General features: G+C 42.1%; 2 protein-coding genes across 4 annotated transcripts in view; one reads left to right on the top strand and one right to left on the bottom strand.

Annotated features, from left to right (window-relative positions):
• Nucleotides 1–952: 952 nt before the first annotated feature.
• On the top strand, nt 953–13,560 carry itpka (inositol-trisphosphate 3-kinase A). Its single transcript, XM_023393743.2, has 7 exons — nt 953–1,584; nt 6,676–6,772; nt 7,072–7,285; nt 8,599–8,803; nt 10,761–10,862; nt 11,283–11,354; nt 12,465–13,560. Exons 1-7 carry the CDS (start codon nt 1,174–1,176, stop codon nt 12,735–12,737), a joined length of 1,374 nt encoding a protein of 457 aa, XP_023249511.1. The 5' UTR covers nt 953–1,173; the 3' UTR covers nt 12,738–13,560.
• A 103-nt stretch (nt 13,561–13,663) lies between these two features.
• The window catches only part of ltk (leukocyte receptor tyrosine kinase), a 56,115-nt gene continuing 52,168 nt past the window's right edge, over nt 13,664–17,610 (bottom strand). For all 3 annotated transcript variants that reach the window (XM_023393740.2, XM_023393741.2, XM_023393742.2), the window contains exons 28-29: nt 17,387–17,477; nt 13,664–17,233 (exon numbers count right to left, since the gene is read on the bottom strand). In XM_023393740.2, coding sequence (XP_023249508.1) covers nt 16,196–17,233; nt 17,387–17,477 — 1,129 coding nt within the window. In that variant the 3' untranslated portion in view covers nt 13,664–16,195. The remainder of the gene's footprint in view (nt 17,234–17,386; nt 17,478–17,610) is intronic.

Raw genomic sequence — 17,610 nt, 5'->3', positions numbered from 1 at the left:
TTTTTTACATAATGCTGTGCATATCAATCTACATGTAAACTGTATAAAGACTCAGCTCTGTAACCGTGAACAACATAAAACAGACTTGAATCTTCACTTTGGTCTCTCAGCTTCTGCAGTGATTTGCAGTATCTTCTCAGTGTTACATGGCAGATGTCAAGCACCTTTGTGGCTGATCTGACTTACTTGCCTTTCTTTATGACCTCATCAGCTTTTTTCAAAAATGAATGAATAAATAAAAAACATTGGCAGGAACACCTCTGCCATGCTTTCTTTTCCACAGCCGTCTGTAAAATTAGATAGTGTTCTCAGTTGTATATAAAAAGGATGGTTGTAACATCTTCATATATTTGTTACAACCCACCCACTCAACCATTGTTTAGTTTACTGTAGTTTAGTGGTTTGAAATTAACAGGGGAAATGCATCACATTTGCCAGGGAACCTACTGTTTAATCCAATAGGCTTATAAATTATGAATTTGGTCTTAGTAAAAATAATTTACTTTCTTACCTCAAAATATCTTTTTTCTCTGTAGAATCTGCATGTGCCTGTTTCCAGCCTTGACAACACAACCACGTGATATCTATTGGGGGGAAAGTGTCCCTGTGTGGTGGAATTGTTGGTGTTACAACTCTCTCCATGTTACAACCGCACTAGTCAAATAGGGAGGCTACTTGAAATAACGCTGTTTTGTGTTTTGAAGGCTGAAGCTTTAAAGCGGTGGTGTGTGTGTTTTGGTGGAAATATTTTAGATTTTCTGGTGATTTAAGCACATTCTGATTCAAATACAGAACAAGCCTGTACCCATTAAACAACTTAACCTGTCAGCTGCTTTAATTTTTCAGCCAGGAAGCGAGAAAGACAATGCGGAAGATAATAAACCTTGTACAGTCGTGTAAGGGACTGCGCCGGCGCGCGCGCGCGCCTGTAAACCGAGTTGAAGCGCGAGCCGCGCCACCAGCAGAGAGGGGTTCCCCTCACAGAGCAGAGAGGCTGACAGAGAATGTTTGAAAGCTCGGGCAACAACGAGGAAGTGCCACAGAGGACCGAGTGAACAGACTCAACGTGCGTCTGAACTTTCTGAAAGTGAAATGACCGGATTTAGAGGCTGAAGTGGAAGAAGCTTTGCGCTCTTTCTCGTCGTGCGCCCTCGCGACGGATTAAGGTCTCCAATGCCAAAAGAGTGCAGGAGAAAGACCTCCAAGGACTTCGGGCTCCCTGGGATAAACGAGGGATCTCGCTTAGAGCGAAGATCAGCCGGGAAGTCATCCCAGATTTGCGATGAGCTCCTTCAGAAAGCCGCTCAAATCGCCCCGTCGTCTGCAACCGCAGCGCCGACTGTGATGGATGCGCGCCGGGTACCGCAGGTTACCATCACCCCGGAGGGAGGCGGCTGCTCCCGGGAGATGCGACAGGAGGACTGGGATGATGCGGTGGACGGTACCCTGCGCAGGAAACTGTCCAATTCCTCCATTTCCTCCACGGGGTCCTCTGCTGTGGAGTCCGAAGATGACTTACTCAGTGACAACGAGAGCAGAAGCAAAGGCATCATAACTTTGGAGCATCTGGTGGACACTGGAGAGGTGAGTAACCTGCAAAGACATAATGATCTGGTTTGAGAAGGTTGAAGAGTTTTCCAGGGGTTTATAAGCCTATAGTTTCACTGTATTGTATGTATGGTATTTTCCAGCAGAATGTGGTAAATAATTCAAAACACTCTGTTGCTTCTCTGCATAAATTGCCTGCTGTTATGTACGGTGAATGCACGACTACTTTATCTACAGCAAAAATGTGTTTATTTGGAGCATCCGGGGATGAAAACATTTTAAATTGCCACACTTGACCTCCTGTTTATCTTTGCAAATTGGCGTTCCTTTATAATTACCCAGTTCCAGTGAAGAGCTCATGTTATGAAAAGAAGAAACAGTGAAGCACATAAACAGCAGTCAGCAAATTACTTCCTCACAGAAGACCACTGGGATATGTTTGACTGCAGACAAGAGACAATTACAGAGTGATAACAGTGTTTGTTCACTGTTTGTTCAGTTTGACTTTCAAGTTCCATGTGTTAAAAGTGAGCGCTGTAGCAAAGATTTCCTTTGGGAAATTAGTCACTTATATAGGAGTTACCTAAGTTTCTGTTCTGTTCTTGTGTGTGTTGTTTTGAGATCTGTGAAATTTCAGTTGTCAAATGTACCAGTCACAGTCACGCTGTGTTTCCTTTGTTATTTGAGATCATATACAAAGGAAGATTAAACATCCTTGAGAACCCTGCCAGAGGGGAAAATCTTCAGGAAATGTAATTTTCCCCACTGAAATCACATTATCTCACTTTATGTTTAATGGGTTATCAAAGCCTTTCATATCACGTTAATGATGCCAGCCGCTGTATGAACTGAAACCAGCATGAAGAAGCTGCTGAAAGCCAGATAACCTTTGTTGTGTGGGGATCTCTGGACTGGTACTGTCAGAGCTGTGATTCTGTTACATATCATATTGTTTATTATTATTACATATTACCTTTGAGACCACATGTATGGTAGATGCTGGAGATAAGAACTAAGCTACTTACATGATTTCATCTTTTAAAAAAGGTACAGCCTCTTTCTCTGCATCCTCAGTGGCATTTTTTATATCAATAATCTCTGTGTGTCAGGTTTTTTGCGGCTGGATCTCTCACTCAGAAGTCATACTCATTAATATGAGTGATGCATGTGTTACATGTTAAATGTCAGATCATCAAGTCGGTGAATTTTATCTTATGCCACAGTAAACCCTGACCTTTAACACCGTGAGTCCCTCCTTCAGCACATACACTAGTGTTGAGGGATCGGCCTTTAGTTCAATAGATGCTGAGGGTGCAAATTTGTTTGCCGTTAACATTCTTGGCTGATACAGTTTTTTCTACAGTTTTACCATCGGCCGAAAAGTCTCAATCCTACTGAACATGCTCGCATGTGCATCAAGATAGTGCTGTATTATACCTTCCAGAAGCATTCATTCTGATATTGTACATTCAGATTTGAACCGATCAGCATATATTTCTGCAGCTATAGATCTTTTACACAATCATGTGAGTAGTCGGGAAGTTGAGTGTGATCATAGTGAGTCACCTCGGTGTTACAGCCTCTAGTCAACAACATAATCTGCTTTTTGTCTGAACTGTCACCACGTTTAACTAAGGTTCAGCCTTTCAACAGGTGTGTGTGTGTGTGTTTGTGTGTATGTGCGTGTGTGTGTGTGTGTGTGTGTGTGTGTGTGTGTGTGTGTGTGTGTGTGTGTGTGTGTGTTTATGCTGCTACCACTTCTCGTCGCCTTATCCATACAAGGTCTGTAGCTGTCACTTTGTTTTAAACAGACTAAATACACATTGCCTGTTAAGCCTGAAAGCGAGAGTGTTGCCTAACATAAACATTGTCCAGTCAAGTGAGTCTCAATATGAAAGCTTCCCCAAACATGAGATCATTCAAACTCTTTTAGTGGCTCTTTTGGAGTTTGAAACTTAAAATACGTTTGTCGTATCACCTCTGAAAATGGTGACTTTTATGCTGCTGGCCCTTCAGCCCAGACACCCACACACAGCCACATAATACAGCACCGGCTAACACGCCTCTGTACTAATGTTTTTTGTGGTCAGTAGCTAATTTCAGCCTTGACTTTTGACATTTAGCGAAAAACCACTTCAGGAAGTAAAAGACTCCTGAGTATCAGTACTTAGCCTTTGCTAGTTCACATTTAAATGCATGTGCTGTATAATATGGATTCATTCAGAGTAGTGAGTGCACGGTACAGAGTGTCTTAATGGAAATACAACAGTGGAAAAAAGAGACTGAGAACAGGCGGGCTCATCATTGCAGTGAGATTAATTCGAGAGTCTCACAATGGTTTATTTTCCAGTAACAGCTTCACGAGAAAGGCCAATATAATGACTGGTCTGGGTGAGTCACATTGTCTCCCCCGTTGTTCTGCTCAGTCTCTGGAAATCCATTGTTGGAAATTGTGTTTTGTGGGTTTAAAATTTTTTTTTTTTTTTAAACTGTTTGGATCAGCATGGTGTGGAGTTAGCATGTCATATATTTACAAAACAGGCCTGGTTTTACAAAGCAAAGGTGATGTCTGACAGAGCAGGTGACAAGTGTTGAAGAAACCAACCATAAAGAAAGTGTCAGATCCCAGAATGAGCTTCTTGTTAACTTTATTGCCCCTGCATGGTTTCTCTCTTCTTCTAAAGCAGTGGTAGAAGTGGCGCTACTTGTACTTTAGTATTTCTGTTTTGTTCCACTTTTCACTTCTGTGCTAAATTTTCGACAGTTATAGTAACTTTTGAGACATTTGACAGCTATAGTAACTTTTTTTAGTAGTAATTATTTTTATGTTAAAAAACATGAAATGCTCATAGAATGTAACAAATTGTTAAATAAGTGTTTCACAGCCTTTTCACGTTCAAGTCCCAAAGAAGTCCAATGATCTAATATTTCACAAAAAGAGGAAAGATTCCACAAAAACAACTGTGTTTTTGTTTTCTTCTTTCCTGGTTCATTAATCATCTAAGATTTATTTTGTGACTCTGTGGAAGTCTGTTCTCGAAAAAAAAAAAAACCTATCAGCAGGTAAAAGTACAGTAGCTCCACCTAAACCTGTGGAACCTACAACAGTAAAATCCGGTTGTCAAATAGATGTGTCAGTACCAACAAAGATGCCATAATAATATACGTATATCAGACACAGAAGCCGTTCAACCACTGAATGAGTACTTTAAGTGCATTTTACTGATAATTCCTAAATACTTTTACTTAAGTAAGATTTTGAATGCAGGACTTTTGTTTTTAACAGACTATTTTACATTGTTGTACAGGTGCTTTTACTTTGGTAAAGCATCTGAAAACCACAGGTAATAATGCAGCTTTTGACGTCGTTTGCTTTCTTGTACGTCAGTGTACTATAAGCAAACCTGAAAAAAATGTCAAGCTTTAACTTGACAGTTAAACCCGTATTATTCCAAGTATTATCAGTAGAACTACAAACAAACTTTTGTGGTTTCTGTCATCAAGGCCGACAGGGGCAGCGTGGTTTGAATAACAAGAAGTTTCCAAGTCAGACTTTGCGTGGAATATAAATATTGTCCAGAGAGCTGCAGGGTCCTTATGTTTACATCTAAAGGCAGGGTTCAGTTTCCGTTCCCTCTCAGTCTGTGGATAAGACATTACGCAACATGACTCCACTTTATCTCATTCAAAATGCAACCAATCAGTAACACGAACTGTAAATCAGCATATTATCTGCCTGCATTAATTGACCAGCCAGTAGAGTTAAGACTTGCAGCGATAAAGCAAATGTTTGTTTGTGAAAGTCTGACACCTTCAAAATGTGATATCGTCAGTAAACATTGGCGCTAAGTGAAGCGTATCACTTGACATTTAAGGGAGGCTTGGCTGGCTGCTGCGGAGTTCTGCTGTTCGTGAGGACTGTGAACACTCAAGCATGAGCAGAGTGTTTCACTGACATGAGAGACCTGTTTCATTTCCTCAATCAAAACACAGAATAAAAAGGACCTATCCAAGGTCTAAAGAGGGGATCTACAAACATGTTCTAGTTTTCCTTTCCATTGCCTGGGAGATAGTTTCTTTAGTTTTTTTTTTTTGGTTTGTTTTGATTATGTTGTATAGAAATATACAAATTAGAGAGTTAAAGTGTTGGGATTTGGTCAGTTTTCTTGGAGGGAATAAAACAGGCAGTCTCCCGTAAGTGTGAAGCATTACTGTGTTTCTGTGAAATCTGCAAGCTGTTACTGTGATTTTCTCTCCCCCTCTCTCTCTTTGTGCAGTGTGTGTGTGTGTGTGTGTGTGTGTGTGTGTGTGTGTGTGTGTGTGTGTGTGTGTGTGTGTGTGAGTGAGATGAGGGACAGAAAGAGAAAGAAGGTGAAACTGAAGGTGGTGGGAGAAGAGCTCTTAAACAAACAGCCATGAAAAAATAAAAAATAAAAATTTCTGCCAAGAAAATATATTTTTCTCTCCTCACACATTTTTTTGTTGTTCAGGATTCAATGCATGCAGTCATACAAAAAAAAAAAAAAAATAAAATAAACTGATAAACTGACAAGTGAGTGGGAGTTGAGAGGGAGGCAACATGGGTTATTTGGTGTTAAAACTTAAGATTTTCTGTTAAATATGACAATTTGACCAAAGATGACAAATGCTGCACGCCACATTTAGTGTGAAACTCAAAAGATATTAATGAAGATCTTTCCTATATAACCAGAAATTGTCTATTGCTGTGTATACGTGCTCCTGATGTTAAAAAGTCGGTTCTGGAGGACTTGTGAATCAAAGTTGTGAGACCATCACCACACCAAGCTTGAGATGCTCAATAGAGATGTTGAGTGCAGATATGAGTTTCCACAGAAATGGCATTCAACTGACCTAGATTGGAGGCTTCATGCAGCGGAAAACTGAAACCCTGGCATCAGATTTACTGGGTAGAATTGCTTACATGATCAGATTTCTATACAGACATTACAGGGTGGACCAAGGTCGGAGACTTGACAGCACTTCTTGTTATCAGATCATTTATGATAACAAGGACACAGACAGACGTACCTCAAAATACGACTCTGACAATGATTCTATTCTGCTCCATTAAATTCACCTCTAATTGTTTTCTTGCACCTTCTCCAGAGCAAGCCGTGGTGGAAGTTAAAGACGATTGTTCAGTGGCCCTTCAGGGCTACCCAGAGGAGAAAACTAAACTGGGTTCAACTCGCTGGGCATAAAGGTATGACCTGCTCAGATCATATCACTCACTGTTCACACCATCATATATGGTTTGTGACACTGTAGATCTCCGATCTCTGATAATCTGATGTCCTGTTTTTCTTGCTGCCTCCACTGTCAGTATTTAGTGTACAGTCTTTGACATGTTTCCTTTTGGTATCGTTGTAATTTTTGTTGAATTGTTCTTGGCACTTTATGAAATAAGAAAAAAGGAAGAGGTCACTGCACTGACAGGGATGAACAGCAGATGCCCAAATATGCCCTACAATTCCCACAGTACTGGTTTTTATCTGATCTCAGGTAACTTCAAAGCGGCAGATGAGGGCACCATTCTGAAGAAGTTCTCAGAAAACGAGATGCAGTGTTTTGAGAAGCTGAGGGACGACGCGCTGCTCCCATTTGTTCCCGGTTACCATGGCGTTGTGGAAAAAGACGGAGAATCTTTCCTCCATATGACTGACCTGCTGGCGAACTTTGACCTTCCCAATGTCATGGACTGCAAGATGGGAGTGAGGTAAGGAAGTAACATATTCATGTGTTTACTTGTAATAGATTTTTTTTTCATTTATATTTATTAGCAATCACATTTTTTTCTTTTTAGCTTATTTCTACGACCCTAAGTGTCAATTTAAATAAGATAATGCAGGATCTCTTTTGTTTATGTGTTTGTTCCTTCTGTTTATGTTAAATGCTCATTCTCTTTTGAAACGGATTAATGAGATTAGTGAAGACTGGTGACAGTACGTGCCGCCTAACGCGCTTTTGCTCTACAAGGGAACACCTGTTGTAACTGCAGGCTATATGCTTGGCTTCCTGCCACAGCGGGCGGGGTGCCTCACTATATCATGTGCACAGGCACAAATACACACACGTATACACAGACGCAGGCGCACACACATACACGCACACATGATTGCACACACGAATGTATATATGCACATGTCCATGCATGCACAGACATGCAGGTATGGACAACCCAACCATCTGAGAGCTTTATTTCCGGTTCGAACAAGCAAATGTGCGCGCACACTGAATCAAGCACAAACATACACACAGATATGCACTAAACCCACACACACACACACACACACACGCCGACATCCACACATGAATAAATGATTTTATTGTGTACACAGCGTCTGTATTTCTGAGGCTACATACAGTATACACACATACACATTTACAGTCTCAGGGTGTCCCTGGAGACTCCCTTTGTCAAAAACACTCTCAACCACAAAGTTGCTAAACCGCCAACTTGCACAAACACACACTCAGACTTTCACACAGTTGCACACTGGAGTCTCCTCTCAGCTTCCCTCTTCAGCACAGAGGAAGTGTGGCTCACAAACTGAAACTGAAATTCACATCTGTTTGCACATAATTGTCTAGTATGAAAACGACAAATGTGAATGTGCCGCTGTACAGTTCACCAGAAGAACTGAATACTCAGAGAAACTGCGCAGTAAAGTCATTTATGCCTTCGTCATCACTTCTGCTTGAGAGAATACTATTATAAAAGGTGTTGATCTCTCTGGCTTTAAGTGCAGCCAAAGAAAAAATATTCTGTGAGAGTAGCGTTTTGTTGAGAAAAGTCTTAATTGTTGAAAGTTTGTATTTTGTTAACAAAACAAATATATGCAGAAGTCATACTGGCTTCAGAAAAAGAACAGTATGTGTCTGTGAACACTGTGTATGAATCCAATACAAACCCTGAAAGTAAATAACCGTTACCATTTATTTACATGCAGAGAACACTTTAAAAAATGCCAGTGGTGTGTAAACACAAAGGTCCTGCACCTGAAGGATTTTGCTTTCCTGATGTTTCAGGACGTACTTGGAGGAGGAGCTCGTTCGAGCGCGAGAGCGGCCCAAGCCGAGGGAGGACCTGTACAGGAAAATGGTGGAGGTGGACAGCGAAGGGCCCACCCCCCAGGAGCACACCCAACGAGGCGTCACCAAGCCTCGCTACATGCAGTGGAGGGAGACCATGAGCTCCACCAACACCCTGGGCTTCAGGATAGAAGGGATCAAGGTAGAGGGAGCGATATGCCGTGTGGACGCTATGAGCGTGTCATCAACAGGGTGACTGTAGTGTGATGCTAAAGAAAGCTGGCTCATGACAGGATGATCTTTGGGGTGAATTTCCAAACCACCTGGGAGGTCAATAAAAATACATTTACACACGTGTGTTCATTAACAAACCAGTACTTGGGTGAATTGAAGCTACTCTACAAGACATTTTTCTAATAGCAAGGGGTTAAAAGAGACTAGTGTTAAAAGGATTGCTCGTAGCGACGAACCCACTCTGCAGTTCCCCTGACCTCTAAGGAGTGTTTTAGTGTCTTTCAGCTCATTGTTTTGGTTGTACGTAAATTTACTGTTTTGATTCACTCTCATCTGTCACAGTTCATGCTTCGATTCACTCTCTGCTTCCTTTTGTCATGTTACTAACCGCTCAGTTCAGACGCTGCAGTAGATCGGCTTTCCTGCCTTTCAGCCATCGTACCTTTCCCCGCCCACCTACTCACCTGTTCCCTATTCCCCTCATCAGCTCTTATACTGTATTTATACTGGCCCAATTACACTCATTCCCTGCCACATTGCCTTTTGCTTTCCAGGCCGTAGCTTTCCTGCCTTTCTTACCTGTTTATGACTGACATTTTGCCTGTTTTTTTCTGCCTGTCTGTTACTGCCCACTGCCCAGGACCTTCACCTGCTGTTTGCCCTTGCCTGCTTCTGCCCGCTGAGCCTTAATAAACGCAAACTTTTATCGGTATTTGAACCTTGTTATTCAGTCCTCCTAAACGTGAGCTATGACAGTATGATGTGGACATTGTGGACTCAGCTGACTGCATTCCAGTTCACAAAGAGCTCGCAGCTCAGGCTGATACTATTCATTCACATGAGCAGCAGCTCACCTCACTAGCTAGTGGACTGCAGGAGGTCTCAAACCACGCTGAGCGCATCCACAATGATTAAATTTCTCTCACTATCTGAACTGACCACTGTCTCCAAAAATGGCACAGAGAGAAAAGGCAGCCCAGCAGTTCCAAACCTCATTCATCTCCTTCCCCTGCTGCTCCATGGTGACTGTACTGCCTGCCCTGCTAGCTCTTCTTGACCCGCTAATGACTCCTCTGAAACTATCCAGACTCAACCCGGAGAAGCGATGTCATTAGCACCAAGGTAACCTCTGCCTGTACTGTGGTCAGTCCGGCCACTTCCTTGGGACCGGTCTAGTAAAAGCCAGGGCGTGCCAGTAACTGGAAGGGTTACTTCAACAGATGAGGCAGGCTCAAACATACCCAGCTCATCTTTGTACAGCAGGGGCAATAAATGTGGCTCCCCACTCAGGAATTTCCTCTCAAGAGTGGAGTCACGGAAGCTGGCTCCTCTCTTTGTTGGCCACTTTCCAATCTCCAGTCATCAACTCTGCAGCGGTTCGCCTCTGTCTCCCGAGGTCGATGAGGATCCATCCCACATTCTATGTTTTCCCGTGTCCAGCTTCTTAAGAAAACCTAGCTGCCTACACTGACATCCCCTCCTCCATCCTTGATCCTGTTTTGGTAGTGGACTTCCACCCGCGACCACCCTACCATCGAGAGCCGTCCTGCCACGCCCCTCGTGCCCTGCAATAACTTTTGCTTTCCTGCCCTTTTTTTTTTTTCCTGCCTCTGCAAGATTATCTAGTGTGCTTTTCATGCAAAAACCTTCCAGCCTTTCTTGCCTGTTTTTGCCTGCCTGTTTTTGTATTTTGCCTCCTTTTGCCTGGTTTATCTGCCCCGCCTGTTTCCAACCACTGCCCACACCTTTACTTCACCTACTGCCTGCTCTTGCCTGCTCCCGCATGCCAAGCCTTAATTAAAGTTTTGGAGTCTCTGAGTTGTGTTAATGAGTCCTCCTAAACTCAAGCCATCACGCACGTCAGTCCTATTCGTCAATAATTTCATTGTGTAACACTTTGTATTCAGGCTCTTTTCTCTCTTTAGAAATGTGACGGTACATGTCGAACTGACTTCAAGAAAACAAGATCGAAGCAGGATGTCATCCAGGTGTTCAACGACTTTGTTGGAGGGAACTTCAACCTTATAGTAAGTGGCGGTCAGTTACTGCACACACACGTATAGTACTGTTTATTCATACATTTAAGGACAAGACATGCTTTACTGTGCATATAAAGCAGTCTCAACAACCAGCATTACCTCGAAGCCTACACCAACTACAAACATACAGGTTGAGCAAGCTCTCACATCCATTTTCAGTGTTTGGACAAATATAAATCAGTTTTTGAAAAAGGCTGAGGCTCGTCTAACGATAAAGGAAAACAGCCTGAAAGTGTTTGAACTTCAAGAGCAAGCCGGAGTAATTGCATACACACGGAACTAAGCAAATATTCACACTGTAATGCTGTTTGAGTTTTCTGCTCTGGGGGCATCCCAAATGTACATTGTGTCTACACCCATGTTAATATTTTATGATACGCCCTCAACTGTTCTTTTCTTAAAACACAGACATCTTACCTGAGCAGACTGACGGAGATCCGGCAGGCCCTGAAGACGTCAGAGTTCTTCAAGCGACACGAGGTGATGACTGATCTAAAGATGAATGACAGAGAAAAAACAAACATACCGCACCTAAGTAAAGTGTTGCACCTGGAACCTTATCTGAAACTCTGCTTGAGGGATTGAACACCATTGTTCACTTACTTGGTGTTTTGATGATGTGGTGGACAGCTTCCAACATGTTGATAAAAAATGTCTATGAAGACCATATAATTTTCATACGAATCCAGCCATTCGGTGACCCCTTGCGCCTTCCCAAAGTCCCTCACTTGACATACTGCACAGTCCTGTCAAGATAAACTCAAGTAGCAATTACTTTTAGCTAACTATTTAAATCCATTACTGTTAGCTAATTATTTCAGCTGTTTATCCTTTTAGCTGAACTGCTCAGACCTTCTCCACTCATTTGCAAACTAGTTTTTGCAAACTCTCAATCATATCATGTAGTGCAGTGCACTTCTCACTTAACTGGAGCCTACCACCTGCTCAGGTGAGTGTGGGGGTGAGCTAACCCCGCACACGCCTGTCCAAGCAAACCAAACCCCCACATAACCACTACATGCTAACTTCTGTTACTGCTGACAATTCCCACTCTGATATTATTCATAAGTGCACAAGCCCCTCCAAATGTTACCTACCGCAGAACAGTTCAACCTATCTTCACATATTCCTGCCCAGTCCCTCAGTACTACTAAGAGGACCTAATGACACACACCTGTTTCCCCTTTCGCTAATTAAGCTGAGTCAAACAACTGAAAATATTAAGTGGGTAATATAAGTGAGCTGACCCTTCCAACATATCAAGCCTGCAAGCAAAGATCAACCACATCTCACAACCAGTGTATGGAATAACTAAACCGGAAAAATGAATAGAAACATCCAACTAAAATACTGAGTAAATAACAATGATAATAAAGACATAATAATAATGTGGGGGATCAGGGCCTAAGGAAAAAGAAATCTTAATAGCTACTCTACAACCTTAAACACACCTCCTGGGAACTGCAGAATTACCCCCTGTGGTACAAGATCCTGGTTGTATACAAGAATTTGTATTTATGGATTGATGGATAATAACAAGCAGGAGAAAGAAAAGCAAAAGCTAATACGAAACCCTTCTTGTTTTTGTAGGTCATTGGAAGCTCTCTCCTCTTTATCCATGACCACACAGGCAATGCACAGGTCTGGATTATTGACTTTGGCAAGACCACAGCGTTACCGGAGGGCCAGATGTTAAACCACGACATTCCCTGGCAGGAGGGCAACCGGGAGGACGGTTATCTGTGGGGGCTGGAAAACCTCATCCACACATTGGAGTCTGTAAGCAACAACGGGACCAGCGAACAAAGCTGTTGTTCATTTGCCATACAAAATAGCCAGGCTCTAGAAGCAGGTGGCCAGTGACCTTTGACTTATTAATATAAAAGGAAATCAAACTATTTTACCCACAGAGAGGCCCTTAGGGAGGTTTCACATATGTTGATATGCTTTGGGAGCTCTATGAGCAATGTTAAAAAGAGTACATTTACCGTTTCAAGCAACAAGTGACCATATTTGGCACTGAACCGTTTGATACTTACACTGACAGCGAAGACAGGATGGACACTGAACAGAGAGGAGCAGAGAATTTGTCACTAGTCTGAGTAAAAGAACTGACACTAATTCAACTTCCTTCAAAATGAGCAGAAGTGAAAGTGTGGGCTTTCTGCATTTCAGTTTTAGGGAGGGGATGTTGCATGTGAAGGAAATGCTCATAGAATCCTAATTAAATCAAGGAGAGTCAAGTCACAAACTCAGTCTCACTTCATAACACCAACTGTAACCATCAGCCATGATGTTACAAACCTGAGTGTAATATTAAAGCACAATTTCTTTTCAGTATGAAACTCTGACTGGGTCACAGACCTTATAGTCATATGACTACAACATTATAACACATTCTCAGTATAGTACTGCATAATTATTAGACTGTATTATCAGTGTCACTGTTTTGATAAACCGTCATGTATTGTGTAACAATTTATATTTCTTTCATTGATTATATCACTGTAATCAAACTTGTAAATATTTAAATTTCTTGTGCTGTTGCACAACAACAAAGCACATTTTCATTGGTGTTGGTCTTATTACTGCTCAGATTATGATGTGTGAGAAATGTTGTACAAATGAAATGAATGAAAATTTACAAGGAATTAAAAGGGACCAATACAGTTTTTTTAATGCTCAATAGTAAGACACTAATTTAGCGTACCTTTTATGTTAGTCAGGAGTGCGGTCATGCCCGTCATTGGGACAAAACTCTGTGTAACTGATCAAACTTACAAATGAGATAAATATATGTTGATTTATTTGGGGCACAGTTAGGATAGATGAAAGACAGTATATTGCATAGAATGCCTTTGCACTATTGGTTGAGGCATAACAACACCCTCAGCTACATAAAGAATACAGAAAAAAAACTTTTCAGTAGATGTAAAATAAAATGCACCAGGCCATAAAAAATATACAATGAGCAAGAGCAAGATGAGGGTGTTTTTTTTCTAATAATAAGTAATCGATATTTGTAAGTGGCACAAATCTCTTGCTAAAAAGGATTCTTTAGAAAACTATATGAGCCTTTTAGTAAGTTACCTTTTCTATAGATGTTATTTTCAACTGGACTGTTGAGCAACTTGGATAAACACTCACTAACATCAGCAAGCCTGAGCATAAAAAAAATACAGTAAGCTAATAGAACCCTTATATTAATGTAACCTTTCATTCAACATATTAAAAAATAAACTATCAAAATGTTTAAGCTCAAAACAAAGAGTACAACTATTAAATCGATTAAATAAGAATAACCTGAAAATGTAAATACCAAGATTTTCACAATTGAATCTTTGATTAATTGTGTACGACAGATACCTGCAGCAGCATGTTTGGTATTTCAAAGCTGAATACCTCCCCCTGCTGAGTAAACATAGGTACTACCAGCGCTGCATCAGCAGATGCAGTGTAGTGTATCTAATGGCAGTGATCAACTACAAGTACAGATTCATCACAAACAATAAATGAATAAAAATGGGAAATAAATGGCAAAACAGCTACAAATGCAATGGGTTAGTCCAGTGTAAGGAAGTGAGTACAAAAATAGCAAATATTTTCACAGCTGCATGGTCATCATCAAGATCTATACAATTGCAATCCAGGGAACATGGGGGACATGGGGTTAATAATACAAAATATGCAAAGTCAAATCAAGAGTTATGTGGTTTGGGGGAAAAAAACTTACAGAACATCCACCTGGAGATTTTTTCGAGTTAGATAAGAAGATTTATACCACTCTCATGCCTGCACACCAAATATGAAGGCACAGCCAGCAGTCAGTTAGCTTAGCTTAGCACAAAGACTGAAAACAAGGGGGAAAAGCTAGCCTGAATCTGCCCAGAGGTAAGGAAATTTGCCTACCATCACCTCTAAAGCTCACTAATGAACATGTAGTGTCTTGTTTGTTTTAATCTGTACAAGAATCAAAATAGAAAACCAGCAATTTGAGGTTTTACAGAGAGTGACTCCTATAAGTCACTGTGCCTGGCCATGAAATAGTCCCACCCATAACCCCCAGTGAAACCCCAAACTTGTCATTTTTAATTTTGTTTTTGTATAGACTATAATATATAGTGTTAATTAGTGCTGGTAGGTATTTTGTTACCTTTAGACAGACAGGCTAACTGTTTCCCCTTGTTTCCGGTTTTTATGCTAAGCTAAGCGGCTGTGGGTTGTAGCTTCATATTTACAGTACAGACACAACAGTGGTTTTGATCTTCTCATGAACACGACCCATGAGACTGAATGAACAATGGAAACATACGTCAGCTATCAATGAGTACAAAGCTAATGTTGTTCACATTGGCATCAGCTAGGAAGGCGTCAAAGTGTTCGACCAGGCATCAGGCAGGGAGAGTTAAAGGAGGCTATTTACATCCATTTTGAGTGGATGTTGTGTTGATAGCTTTTTGCCAAACTTGTTTCCAAAGTCAAGAATAAACCTTCAGGCACAAGATATACTGTATTTTCAGGAAACACATTATTGCAGTAGTTTGGGAGCGTATGTTTTCACATTATTTGGGGTTAAAGCAAATCGGAATCACGTGACAAGCACTACAAGTTGCTGATATATGCATAAAATTATAAATGAAACAAACTCACTAATTCCATACCACCATACCAAAGAAACTTTAATTAGTCTACAAAAAGCTACTTCTGATTTCACACTGACATGAAAACTTCTAATAAAGCACATTCTCAAAGATTCTCTTCCCAGTGGCTCAATATTTTTGGCTTGTTGGGGTCGCACTGCACGCTGAATACTACGAAGTCCAACCAGTTGTTTACAATAATGCAACACATATTACTGCCAAGGCTGTTGTGAAAAAAATACACTTAAAAGACAAAGAAAAAGCTGGTAAAAAAATTGGAGTCCAACTACAGCAGTTATTTATGGCAGCCATCACCAACAGTGTTGACATTGGGAAAGTGCAGGGCTGCATGTCGTCCAGTGTTTCAGCTTCAGTGTTCAGCTACCAGTTTACCAGAAGCCAAGGAAAAGAGTCCAGCACTGGCTCCCTGTATCACAGTGCAGAGGAGTGTTTGTGTGCATGTGAGTGTTCGAGTGTGTTTTTTTTTCCAGCATTCCAGGAGCTCTAACGATTTGATGCGGTTGCTCTCAGACTGTGGTGGAGCCCTCGTGGTCATGCTTTTTGTTTCACAAATCCCGAGCTTGAATCTGTCTGTCTGAGTGTGTCAGACAAGGGGCTCATTGACAGTGACATTTTCAATTTTCAATATAAATCCAAATCCCTGTTACAGTAAGCCGTTTCTTAGATTGGGGTAACGCTGAGGTCTTCAGACAGAGAAAAGCCAGAGTCTCGGTCGCGTGTTGGTTTCTCGGCTTTGGTGTGCCTCCTCACGTCCTCGTGTCCATAGCTGGCGTGGCGCTTCAGCAGCAGCTTGGGCATACAAGATGAGGAGGAATGGAGGCCTAACGCCAAACCCAGGCTTGTCCCTGAGGAGACACTCGGGGCAGAGCTTGTATTTGTGATGGCTTCTGAGCCTTTGGGCATAACCAGGGGCAGGCTCTCTGCCTCGTAGCTTTGCTCATCGTAGGCATAGTTGACATTGCCACAGGGGAAGCTCTGCAGCTTAGCCAAGTCCATGCCAGCTTTTGTGGTCCCACTTGCTGGGGTCTTATGTGAGGACGTACTTGGGGCAGCTGGAGCCTGGCATGAAGGGGATGGAGTTGAGGGAGGAACGAGGTGGGTGCTATTGGCATTGTCGCCCCCAGCCTCGTTGCTCTCTGAGGTTGGGTTGCAGGTCTGTGTGTTGGTGGTGGAGGATGAGGAGCTTGACAGTGGCATGGACTGAGTGTGAGCCAGTGTTTTCTTCCCTCGGAAATTCTCCAAAACCCAGGAGCCGTACGTTGGGTTCCACAGGTTCTTAGTCTTGTTCTTCAGCCTCTGGCTCCCTGAGGAGGAGCTGTTTCTGGAGCAAGGTTGGTGGTGTGGAGGCTCAGGGTGGAGCCAGTGGCTTCCTGCAGCTGTTGACAAACCAGGGGCAGGAACAGGCTCAGCCCAGCACGGCTCCAGCGCCTCGCGGCACGATGTCACTTCATGGTGGACAGGTTGGGTTCTCTGGAGGAGCAGACGAGGTTTGGTGGGCTGTGGGGGAAGAGGAGTAGGACTTAGGCCCAGAGAGGAGAGCCCCAGCTGGGAGGAGGAATCCTGGGAAACAGGGTGGGACACCAGTAGTGGAGTGAGGCTGGTGGAGGTGTGGTCAGAGGGACGGATTACTGTGCCGCCATCGTCCTCTGTGTTAGGGCTATATTCCACTGGTAGAGGTGTGTTGATCACATCTGGGTCCTGATAAAGAGACGGACAGATATCAAAAATCAGTATTTGCATAAGAAGACAGGAAAATTAAGAGGAAATTATCAAGGAAGGAAAGAAGTGTACAAAAAACAAACATATTTGGACAATAATATTCATGCAATATTAATGTGATATAAATTATACCTGAGTGCAGTAGTTAATTCTTTCCAGGATAGTTGAGAAATTGGGCCGGTGCTCAGGACAGTGCTGCCAACACTGGGTCATGATCCGATAGCTGCTCAGTAACACACACAAATTCCAGGTACATTTTTTTAAGCTGAATGTTATAAAAACTATATTGTAAATCTAATACTGATGGACAAATGGTAACACGAAAATAAATAACCCCCCCCCCCCCCCCCCCCCCC

The sequence above is a fragment of the Seriola lalandi genome, unplaced genomic scaffold (genome assembly GCF_002814215.2).
Source record: "Seriola lalandi dorsalis isolate HSWRI2012SDOR001 ecotype SW California unplaced genomic scaffold, Sedor1 jcf7180002054942, whole genome shotgun sequence".
NCBI classification, from domain to species: Eukaryota; Metazoa; Chordata; class Actinopteri; order Carangiformes; family Carangidae; genus Seriola; species Seriola lalandi.
Note: the sequence above shows the minus strand (reverse complement) of the source record. Positions and strands in the feature narration are given on the sequence as shown.